Source organism: Oryza glaberrima, chromosome 7 (genome assembly GCF_000147395.1).
Source record: "Oryza glaberrima chromosome 7, OglaRS2, whole genome shotgun sequence".
Classification (NCBI taxonomy): Eukaryota; Viridiplantae; Streptophyta; class Magnoliopsida; order Poales; family Poaceae; genus Oryza; species Oryza glaberrima.
In genome coordinates this window covers 7,201,857-7,214,305 of record NC_068332.1, presented here as the reverse complement: position 1 = coordinate 7,214,305, position 12,449 = coordinate 7,201,857, and the positions used below count along the sequence as shown (strand labels likewise).

General features: G+C 37.1%; 1 protein-coding gene across 1 annotated transcript; it reads right to left on the bottom strand.

Moving 5' to 3' along the window:
* Positions 1 to 8,486: 8,486 nt before the first annotated feature.
* LOC127780663 (cysteine-rich receptor-like protein kinase 15) lies at positions 8,487 to 12,162 on the bottom strand. The gene is made up of 7 exons (XM_052307597.1): positions 11,310 to 12,162; positions 10,586 to 10,687; positions 10,278 to 10,456; positions 9,796 to 10,009; positions 9,464 to 9,701; positions 8,933 to 9,086; positions 8,487 to 8,765 (listed from the first exon to the last, which is right to left on the bottom strand). Exons 1-7 carry the CDS (start codon positions 12,160 to 12,162, stop codon positions 8,487 to 8,489), a joined length of 2,019 nt encoding a protein of 672 aa, XP_052163557.1.
* Between the last annotated feature and the right edge of the window lie 287 nt (positions 12,163 to 12,449).

The following is a 12,449-nucleotide window of genomic DNA, read 5'->3' as shown; positions in this document are numbered from 1 at the left end:
GCAAAAGCAGCTGGTCTCCCCTCTGTTATGCTTCATCCGTCCAAAAAATAAAAATTTATAATGTTTAAAGTTTATCTTTAAAAGAGTTGATTTCTAACTTCTACCTATCATTAGTCCACAAATCCAGAAGTATCCAATGAAATAAGTATTTTTTTCCTTTAATACTCTTTATCTATCCTCCGAACAATAATGTTTTCTTATGAGCTATACACTTTAGTCTTTTTCTCACTCGCTGCTCAATTCTCTTCAATTGGCTCTATATTAAAGTGTTTTTGATAGAGAGAGTATTATGGAGGGACACTCTAGTTATGGTAGAGCAGTAAATAAAAAGCGATAGATAGTGCTCCCTTCTTAAAAAAAAAGATATATTTTATTTTTGTTAAGACATAATTAATAGAATATAAGGCCCTGTTTGTTTCAGCTTAAGATTATTGTAATCTAGATTATTAAATCAGATTATTCTAAGTTGAATTATAATAAGCTGACATAAAATAAGCTACGAGTTGTTTGTTTCTCTGGATTATTAGAGGCATCTAAGGGTAGTGGGTCTTTAGCCACTCAATAATCTGGAAAAAACTCCTCTAGAGGAGATTATTGGATTATAGTAATCTGGCTTATAGATTATAATAATCTAGCATAATAATCTACTTGTTTGTTTCAGTTTACTCCTAATAATCCAGATTATAATAATCTTAAGCTGAATCAAATAGGGCCTAATTCTTATGACAAACTGATATTATTAGGTTTGTATTTAAAAGTAATTTCTTATTATTATATTTTTTATGACATAGATAAATGGTAAAGTAGTAAGACAACTGCTTCCTTCGTCTAAAATATAATTATTTTTAGGTTGATACAAAATAGGTGAAAATTATTAGAGAAATGTCGTGATTGTTAAGACAAGAAAAGGTTGATGAAGAAATTAAATGAAGAATGGTTATGATTGTGTGAGAGGAGATAATAGGTTAAGAAATAGCTTTATTTTAAAATAGAGATAATCTATGAAATGCCATTGACAAGCGTCTAAGTCCCAGAAATGCCATCGACAAGTGTGAGTTCCAAGAAATGCCATCGTACAGACGATTTTGTCTCAAAAATGCCATCGCTGTTAGGGTTTCATCTATTCCGTGCCGTTAAATACACTGTTTATCCTATAGAACTTAACGGCGCGGAATGGACGGAACCCTAACGACAATGGCATTTTTGGGACAAAATCGACTTTACGATGGCATTTCTTGGAACTCACACTTATCGATGGCATTTCTGGGACTTAGACGCTTGTCAATGGCATTTCATGGATTATCTCTTTAAAATATGTCAATACGCTAGAAATAACTACTAATATTTTGCGGTAGCGCTATTCCGAGCGCTAGAGCGCGGTATATTGTTCCGAGCACCGCACATCGCGCCCAGAGTTTGCAAAAACTAGTGTTCGGTTGTCCACGTTCGATTTGTGTAGATTAGTTCTATTTGAATTCGGGGTAAATCAATTACAGATCCGTAAAATCAGTGGTCAGTTGAAAATAATCGTTGTAATTAGTTTATCTCTATTTCTAATCGAGGTAGTTATGATATGGTGTGCAACAAACTGAGACCAAATCTGGTAGTAATCGAATTACTGTCGATGTAAATGAAAATTGATGGTGCATGTGCCTGTAGTAATTGGATTAACGATAACCATGCTTGTGAAATCTTGTAGTAATCGAGTTACTATCAACATAAATGAAAATTGACGGTGCATGTGCTTGTAGTAGTTGGATTATGAACAACATTGGTTGATCAAATCTCGTAGTATTCGTATTACTGTTGATGTAAATGAAAATTGATGGTGCATTAACTTATAGAAATTGCATTATTGCTAGCCTTGGTTGATGATTTCTTATAGTGAGTGCATCAAGCAAGAAAAAAAAAGGAAAAATAAATAAGGAGGGAGTTACTGGGGCCTAATTAGTTTACCCCAAATAATATGTGAATAATTTTTTTACTTATACATTGAATCACTCCATCCTAAATCACGGGACAAAAAATAAAGATTTTACATGCACATCATAGTAAAAGCACAAGAATAAAAATTTTACACACAAACATAGCAATACACGCCATTGCCAGTTCCTCGTGACGACTGAATGGAGTTTCTATCATGCTAGAGAGAGTAAGAAGACAAAGCGGCGGAGATGCAGGCTAGAGCCGAGGCAGCACCAAGTCTGGCCGTTGCGACCTCGGTAGGAGCCGGATACGGCGACGGAGCCAAAGATGGAGGTCACCGTTGCTGTTGTCACCGCCTCATTGTCATAAACTGGGCAACGACAGATGTGATGAAACAAATCACACTTTCTTGCTGATGTTACCAAATCGATTGACCATCACAAACAAGATCTCCTTCATGCAAGGGAGAATAGAGAAGCACGCCAAGATGAGTGCTCAACCCAATCGAAGTCAGACTGCATAGAATCAAGAAGGATAAAAAATTTAATTAATCATAGATTGTATACTATTCTTGCAATAAATCAAGAATCTCATTAGAAATTACTAAGAGAACTCACCATCCCCACGACGTCCACCTCGTTCGCTATGGGCCAGACATCTCTTCAACATTGATCTGAAGCAGATGCTGCGGCAGCGAGGCCTGAACTAGTGCCTTCGCTTGAAGCGCCATCGGCCACCGCTCGTCGGCCACCGCCATCAACCGCCACGGTGTTGTCGTCCTCCTCCATGGTGTGTCGCTGATCTGTGGGCTGGATGGTGGATCGATTTAGATCAGGAAAAAAATGAAGTGGGGGCGAGAGTGGTTGGTTGGGTATGAGAAAAATAGAATATATACCAGAAGTAGAGAAATTATTTTTATCAGAGTAAATGATTTACTCCGATAATAGTGGGAGCACGATGCGGGACGTGTGGTGGGATCGAAAGAGAAGTTGTTTTTATTATCGAAGTAAATCGTTTACTCCGATAACGGTAGGAGTGGGATGACGGGACGTGGGGTGGGATCGTAACCAGAGAAGTTGTTTTTATCGAAGTAAATTATTTACCCCGATAACGATAGAAGCGGGATGATGGAACGTGGGGTGAGGTGAGCCTGGCTGATACACATTTGGTGCTTAGAATATGGGAGCGCACAACGCTCCCAATACTAGTTCTAAATATTTTGATACTGGAGCAGTATTAATCAAAGTCCAGTTCTTGTTTCTGGATGGGAGGGAGTAGCACTATGTAGCCACGCGCTCGCGACTTTTGAGACAAATTTTCACTGAGCTCTTTTGCTGTATCAATAAATATGAACCATCCATCACACATCCAACGACCCAGAGCATTCGAAATGCCATGCACCGGTGCTCTCTGCCATAGCAGCAGGCATACGGCAGAGGATCCCGATCACCAGACAAGTAGTTGGGACTTGGGAGTCGACTACTGACTACTGAGACATGCCTTGTCACAACTAGAGAAAAAAAAAAAGAGACGCGGATGCACATCTTATCATATGAATAATAATCAATGAAAACATGCACAATGTATAGTGGTTGGTTGAGCTGAAGCTGATTAAATTTTAGGATTTGATTTTAATTAAATTTAGAGGGTCTTTTTTGTTACTTTCTTGCCCCCTCTACATTACTCCTAAGGAGTAAGGACACTCCTTAAAAAATGGTTTTTTCCCTAACGGTTCAGGATTAAAAGAAAACCGTCAGGGCTACTTTATCGTCACGGCCATCGTTAGGATTGGAACAACATGTTAGGAATGTGGCTTTCTCCAGAGACAAGTAAAATATCTACATCAAATATTTTTGAAAATTAGATTTAGAAACTTCAAAGTTAGCTTAGGCATCACAAATTATGTTGTTACATTTCGGATCTTGCAAATGGGCTAGCGAGGAGTAGTTTCACTTTCACCCATTAGCATTTAAACGTGTGTTCGATTAGTGAGCTAATATAGTGGAAATATATATGGTACTTATATTGAAAAAAAAAATAGAAAACTAATGTAATTTTTTTAGATGGGAAAACTAACGTAAATTGTATATGTGAGAACGGCATGTAGGGATCAATTAGGTCTACCGGTCAATATTAATGATATTTTTAAAACTTTATGATTTTTCAATGGTCCTTATTTTTTTATTTTTATCAAGAAACAGTACCTCTAAAAATTTAATGTACAGAAAGATGAAAGAATTAGAATACGAATATATATCACATGATCAATATCCATCACTTCACTTTGGCCAGTGAGCCAGCCAGCGCCCTCATTGCCGGACGTCCATGCGAACAGTATACTTTGAACGCTATTCTTGCTTGCCAGCAGAGGCCAGAAAAACGATATGCTAACATAAAGGCTTGAGCTGGATTTTGCTTAGCTCCTCTTTCTTTCGTGTACCACTCTACAAAATAAGAATAAAATCCTAGAGATACTCTTATGTTTTTGTACCACTCTACAAATCAATGGATTTGGATGATAGGAAAGATCAAGGGACATGACCCTCATAGTTTTTTCTTTCATGCGTACCAGTAAATAAACTAAGCGGTTTTGGATGATATGACATTGTGATTTAAAGATTTTGAATTTTAAAAATTAGTAGATGAACTAAAAAAAATCTTGAGTGGAGGATTTAGAAAACAAACTAAACGGGGACGTGGGGGAGGTGCTAGTTAATTGTATGTATGCATACGTGTCTTATATAATGAAATATCGGAAAAAAGTGGTTGCATCTTATATTTGGGATGGAGAAGTATCACTTATTCTTCATGGCATGTACAAGCTATATTATTTTTGAACTATATAAATAATAGTTTTATTATATGGTAAAGAACTTAAGATCAGTTTTGTAATATGCTGCACAAAATAGTTTTATAATATGGTTAAAGATCAGTTTTTGTGATTGGAATCTTTACTTTGGAATGTGCATAATTTATTTACTTTTGGTATACACAAATGGGCAATTGAAAACATTTCTGAATTGTTTTAGGTAAATAACTATTTTGGACAATTCAAATGCAATCGCATCCGTGGGTTATGTATCTGAATTTTAAAAAATATTATAAATTTCTGCAAGAAACACTAGTTACAAATTGGGCAAATTACATAAACTTGGTCCATTGTGAAATAAAATTTAATTTTATCTTAAAATATGATTTTATTAATATTTAAGCACGTACATGTGCGACTTGTGTGGGCCATTTTATAGTTATCAATTTGTTGGTAGTGCCGAATTATAGACTACTTTTTTTTACTACCAATGTATTTTTTTTCACGGTAGAGTTGTATCTACTGTATTTATTTGGTGAAGTATTGGTTTTTTTTTTTTTTTTTTTTTTTTTTTTTGCAAAGCGTAGTGAACACTGTTGAAGAAATGAAGTTGTCAGACAAGGCAAGTTTCGGCGTCTCTACCAGTATCTTAAAAGCACGGTCATGCTCCTTTCCTCCTCTCCCCAATCCTACGTATAAAAAATCCACTCAAAAAACCTGTATAAAAAAAACTAACCAATCGAGAGAAAAATATGCGATAAGAGAGAAAAAATAAATCACGTTTATGAGATCTTGTCCCATTGTAATGCATAGGCCTATGACTAGTTTTTAGATACGGAATTGCTAAAAATTGTTGCAAGTTTTTTTTGGAAAAAAATTTCAAATGTAACTATGATATAATTATAGTGTAACTAAAATGTAATTACACTATAGTTATATTGTAAGTGCATTGTAATCTCTATATAAGTTAGATATAAGTTGTAAATATTATTTTAATACTTATATACAAGTTATATTATAGTTATAGGGGAATTATATTATAATTATACTCCCTCCGTCCCTAAATATAAGTGATTTTGGTTGGATGTAACTTGTAACCAACATCCCTTATATTTAGAGATAGAGGGAGTACTATAGTTTGATTTAAAAGTTTTCCCTCAAAAAAAACTTGCAACAGTTTTTTGAGATAGTCCCCAAATAGCATTACTACTGCTTGTTTAGTTGAAAAATAAAATTAGAAATCCCTTGCGAGCCTTAGCCTAAGCATCAATTAATGGAGATGCCTGTAGAGGTAGAGTTCCATTTTGTACTACTTAGGAATATTAACCACAAATCGAGCAAGTTGATCAGTAAATAATCGATGAGCATGTTGGATGCTTTTTATCTTGAAAAGGATATGTTGCATGCTTGTAAAGTGCCCCTTGTAAGCATGTAAAATCCTCCATCTAGGATAATAGCGTACGTATGGCCCCATCCAATAAACGTGAGCCATCTCTTTATTTGTTCCTGCCAAGTGAAGTGGAGCTCCAAACAAAAGGCAGATTGGATGGACGGTGTTCATTTCTGAAAGTCAAGATCAGAATCTGATGGAGCCGCTTCTTTGATTTTCTAGCATCTCTGGTCCTGAGGCCCTGCATGAAAGTGGGAGCAATCAGATAAATAAATTAAAGCTAAATTTGATACTCCCTTCTTTCAAAAGTGTTAGATATATATATTACTTTTGCCACCAAGACTAAAAAGAATTTAACTTATCTTGCGTGAAACACAATAAATAAATATTAGGGGCAATTGCAAATTTACCACTACTTTGAATCGTTATTACAAGACTGCCACTAGAAAATTACAAAAATGCTACTAAAACTGTCATTCGAGTGACATCCTTGCAATATTGAGAAAACCGATGATAAATTTACAAATGCCCCTAAATATTAAGATGAATACTTGGGTTTCGGTCAACCATTTAATTTATCTATTTATTTAAATCTTGATGTACGTAAGCTACAAATATGAGTATATGACCACTTTTTTTTATATAAAACAGAAAGTAAAATAAGTCTAATAGTTGAATGGGATTGGTGAAGCCAACAAATGCATTAAATAATCAAATCACGGATAATCTGAGTGAATCTGAACTTTGTACGGGGTAAAATTGATATGTAGGAATCTGTGCATAGAAGAATCTGTGCCAGTTTGGTTAGAACTTAGAGCACGTAAAATAGCAGGCTATATGAACCAACTATAAACATATTTTAAAGAGATAAAAAAAGAGATAGAAAAGCAGCGGGCTACAGATCTGTAGCCAGCTGCAGCATGGACTCCAAGACGTAATGTGTATATGATAGGTGGGACCAGATATTAATAGTATAGTAAGCAACTATTATATAAATTGGCTATTACATTGGCTATAGATGATTTGGAGTTAGCAGTGGGCTATGCTATTAAACTTGCTCTTAGGCCCTCTTTGTTTAGGCTTATAAGCCAACTTATAAGCCAAAAAGTCTAAGCCTAAACAAATAAGTAGCTTTTTCGTTTGGCTTTTTTGAAGCCATAAGCCACTCTTATACTATTAAGCCAAAAGCTAGGTTGGAGAAGCTTTTTTGGTTTATATGAGATATATGTATGACTCCACCACTAAACTTAGGACATTAAATTCACTGACTTATAAATCATATAAGCCAATAAACTGACTTAAAAGTATAAGGCAATAAGCCTAAGCCTAAACAAAGAGGTAGAACCATGGCTGCAGAACGGTCGAACGAAACGTGGGCCGGATTGGGCTGGGAGAAGTCCAACAGTCATCCCTAAAATATTGCTACGTTGGTCAACCGTAAAACTGGGCCAGTTACTCCGCGAGCCAGCAAAACGGCCCACCACAGCACACGGCGGCGCGGCCCAACTCCCGACTCCGAAGGGCGGTGCGAGCGCGAATCCTCTCTCCTCTCTCCTCCCGTGTGCGGCGAATCGTAGCCGCGCCACGCTACCCGTCGCGTCCAACGCCGCCGTCGGCGAGGCCGCCGCTGCTCTCGAGTACGGGCGTGCAGTGAGGAGTTGAAAACATCTTCGGATCTGAGGTGAGATTATTCTAAAACTTTTAGTTTTCCGTGATGAAAGTTTAGGGATTCCAGTATTGGGTTTCCCAACAAATTTCTCCGTTTGTTGCTCGAAACTTGAAAGCCCCTCTTGGAACCTGGTTGGAAAGTTTTTGGTTAAATGTTGAAGAAATTAGGGATGGATGCTACTCGGTGGCTGACGGCTCGACGGCTCGCATTTAGATTTCCTATTTAGATTTTCATCCCTATTGTTTCTCTTATTCATATGTTAAATTCAAATCGCTTATTAATAAATAAAAAAAATATTTGTGAATAAAATTTGTTATACGTGTCTAGCGACTCAAAAGAAAATGCTATAAAATAAACAATAATGAAAAAAAAACAAAAATCCGAATCAAAATCAAGTTCTAAAATTTAAATTTTGGGTTATATGCATAAGCCAATCAATGAGGCCCTTCAAAAAATACAGATGCGGCAGATACTCTACAGTCCAGGTTTATCCTATTTATTGTAATCTGATAATCACAAAAGAGAACATCAGATATAGGAGCACAATGTTTTGTCGCACTAATTTACATTATTAAATAGAAAAAAGAATTAAGTTCTGAACACAATTCGATTAAACTCCGGAACGAAAATATAAGGTATACAGCATAGTTTTGGATATCATTCTGTATTGAATGGAGATGATGACAATTAATCTATCTTTCTAATGTGATGCTTATATTGCTGTCACATGATAAAACATCTGAGCTGCCACTAGACCGGACATAGAAGTAGGCTGGTTGATTTGGTTCGGGCAAGGTCATTCCCTCGCTGTTTAGCATAGTGACCACCTGGTCGATACAAGGCCTGTCATCTGCCCTCTCCTGAACACATAAAAGTGCCACCTGAATGCACCTTTGTATCGATTCATGATTGTTTTCTATACAGCAACAGATCAGCTCATGCCCTTGTCCAGATCTCCAAAGTAGCCAAGCCTATTAGAAAACAATATATGAATGTGTATTTCTGTCAATAAAAACAACAATAAAAAAAAAGAATGATGATATTATGAAAGCAAATGATTCTCAATTTGGAGTATATCCGGACCAACCCGGTTCCACTGTCCATTTCAAAAGGATAATCTGTAGTACATTTTACTCACGTATGAAATGAGATTGTATAGTTTGCCATCGTAAGGATAGAATCCAGAAGTCCTCTTTCCACTTATGATTTCCAAGACCAAGACGCCAAAACTGAAGACGTCCGACTTGATCGAGCAAACCCCATCAAAAATATACTCGGGAGATATGTAGCCACTGAATGTTACAGAAGTAGAATTGTTATATATTACCAAGGCACATGAAGCATAGAAATTTTTATATACAAATTTCATAATTAACTTGAGAAATTTTATAGTCCTTGAGAAAGTACATGGGCATACCAAGATTTTACAGTAAAAATTTTGATACCCCAAGGTACTTTACACCTAGAGGTACCAAATTTTACACTGCAAAATGTGATATCTTCTGGTACCTTCTCAAAGATGGTAAAAGTTACCCAATTAACTTATATGCTGCTTAATTATCTCAATATAAGGAATTGTAGGAACTAATAATTGGATGCAAAATGGAGGTCTCTATGCATTTTCTTATGAGGAAAACATATATAACTATGCATATTCATTTGTACTTACAGTGTGCCAACTATTCTCGTGGTATTTGATTCAATTGTATTTGAATAGAATATTCTGGCCATCCCGAAATCGGAAATTTTTGGAGTCATGTCGCTATCCAAGAGAATGTTACTTGCTTTTAAATCCCTATGAACAACACATAATCGTGAATAATTGTGAAGATATAGAATCCCTTGAGCTATCCCATCAATTATATGTAGACGCTTTGACCAGGTTAATTGTGCTCCTTTCACAGAATCTGCAAAATATGAATGAGGTTATTGAAAATTGCCAAAATACTTGTAACTTCAAACTGTAGTATGTAGAAATATCTAGTCTTATTGGAGACATGCCAAATATGAAGACGTCCAGGCTTTTGTTTTGCAAGTATTCATAGACGAGCATCTTTTCCTGTTCTCCCTCGATACAACAGCCAAGCAACTTAACAAGGTTTTTGTGTTGAAGTCTTGCTATCAGCTGAATTTCGTTTTTGAACTCTAATAAACCTTGTACAGAACATGCTGAAAGTCTTTTAACTGCTACTTCAAGACCACCAGGTAATAGGCCCTGAAAAGAAAGAACATTAGAGCTGCTACTAGAATCATATATTCAGTGGAGGATACAGTTTTTGTTTTTTAATTTTTAAAAACTGACATTGATACAATTACGATGTTCAGTGCCACATTAGCATGTAACATAAATATTTTTGAAAATAAAAATATAAAGGAGTTACAGCAGAAATAGCTGATTAAACAAAAAAACTAAAGTTCATTTGAAAATATAATAAATATAAAAAAGGTTGAATACCAATGCAAGTATGCAATTAGTCAATTACCTTATAAACAGATCCAAAACCACCTTGCCCAATTTTGTTTTCCCTTGAGAAGTCTTGTGTAGCTTCTTTTATCTGAGAGAAATTATACAATGAAAATCCTGAGTTGCCTTCTTCAATCCTCCAAAGATTTATCACATTTTGTATTGCCATCGATACCAGTCGTAGTTTAAATCTTGCTTCTGAAAAAAGAAAACAGTGAAACAGTCTATTCTTGTCACCGTAGCTGATAGCTATATAATCGAATCAGATGCATATATCCTTACACAAAGGAGGAACGCTGTGAGTCTACTATTTAGTTATTTATTTACCTCTTTTTCTCTCCTGTTTGATCCAAATATATACAAAGAAACATGAAAAAGATACCATGAGGAAGAACGATCCAATTGTAACCCAGAGCATGAACTTGCTTTCTGCACATCCATTGATATGAGTTATAACTAGTGGAAACTATAGCAAGGCCATGATACTTTGAAGGTAAAAAATAAATTAGGGAAGGTGAACAATTTCTTGGGTTTTGAAAAATGTTTTTGGTTGATTTTCGCACAAGAATAATTATCAAACCCTTCCAGGAAACATGCAAATTTCTATTGGTGGTGTAATGAAAATCCTGTTTGAATGATGAATTAATCTCATCTTTTGATTTGTTTTCACAGAGATAAGAGGAGGTCAAGACCCAAGATGAAAAAGCATTTCTCTGTTGAATAGTATTCCCCCCGTTTCTAAATATCTGACACCATTGACTTTTTAGTACATGTTTGACCGTTCGTCTTATTCAAAAACTTTTGTGAAATATGTAAAACTATATGTATACATATAAGTATATTTAACAATGAATCAAATGATAGGAAAAAAATTAATAATTACTTAATTTTTTTGAATAAGATAAACGGTCAAACATATTTAAAAAAATCAACAGCATCAAATATTTAGGGAATGAGGGAGTATTAATTAGACAGTGAAGACTGAAGACGAAAGACTGGTTAAACCAAATCAACAAAACACAATTTATTGAAGGTGAAGGCAAGTACGTACCTGTAGGCGTGTACGGTGGCAGGACCACCCTTGGTTCGCCGGCGAAGAACTTGATGTCCGTTTGGTACCACAGGCTGCAGCGCACCCCGAGCACCACGCCGACCGTCAGGCCATTGCCGACCATCCCCTTCCCTTGGGCGGTGATGCTGTCCAGGCAAGTCCGGCAACGCTCCGGCTGCATGCCGTCCGTGCACTGTGCCAGCCCATATACTGTCACTGTCCGTCCACTGAGGTCGTCGAACCACCCCTGGCCCGTCGAGTAGCTCTCCTGTTCACTAATGATCATACTACTGGTGATCGCCTCCATGAGCTCAGAGAAAAGCTCGCTGAACCGCGTGGGAATGGCGTGATCAGCATCTGTCTGAAGGTTCAGATAAGCGCTCACTATGCACTCCGGAGCGTTGCTGAAGTTGGAGATGAAGTCCATGTCAGAGAAGCTTAGCAGCGCCTGGAACTCATGGTCGTACAAGGTTACACTCTTCTGCAACTGGGACTGGGAGTCACTCTCACTACTGGTAGATCCATTATTACTGATGCTGGCTGTGAGATGAAGCACTCTCTGTAGGCGGCTGCTGCAGTTGGTGGAGTCTCCCCGGCAGAGCGCGGCGCCGTAGACGATGTCGGGACCTGTCGTCCCAGCCGTGGCACCGGTGGCCGAGTGCGACCCCGTCTTGGTGACATTGGCGATCAGGTCTTTGGCGAGGTTGAGCAGGTTGGTCTTGTAGGTGCCCTCTGCCATGTAGGCGAGGGTGTTCGCGTTGCTGCTGCTGCTGCTGCAGAAGGGTAGCTGCTGTTGAGCTGCCAACAGCTTTGGGGAAGAGATCAGGAGGAGGGCAACGAGCGGCATCATCATGTTGTTGCGTGCTAGTATGGGTGTGATCAACTCATTCAATTTGTGAATTGTGATGCATGGAACATTGCCTGGATGAATGCTATTAAATAGTACTCCCTCCGTTTCACAATGTAAGTCATTCTAGTATTTCCCATATTCATATTGATATATGTCTAGATTCATTAACATCAATATGTATGTGGGAAATGCTAGAATGACTTACATTGTGAAACAAAGGAAGTACTGTTTGGTAGGTGTCTTGTTCGTCACGACAATGTTTTTGCAGAGTACCAAGGCCGTGTCACATC

Bases quoted from the DNA above. Each gene is read 5' to 3' on its own strand.
- LOC127780663 (XM_052307597.1), bottom strand. From the start codon at position 12,162: ATGATGATGCCGCTCGTTGCCCTCCTCCTGATCTCTTCCCCAAAGCTG. The intron at 10,457-10,585 runs GTAAATAAATAA...TTCTTTTTTCAG, and splicing joins CAAACAGGAGAGAAAAAGAG to AAGCAAGATTTAAACTACGA. The intron at 9,702-9,795 runs GCATGTCTCCAA...CATATTTTGCAG, and splicing joins CCTGGACGTCTTCATATTTG to ATTCTGTGAAAGGAGCACAA.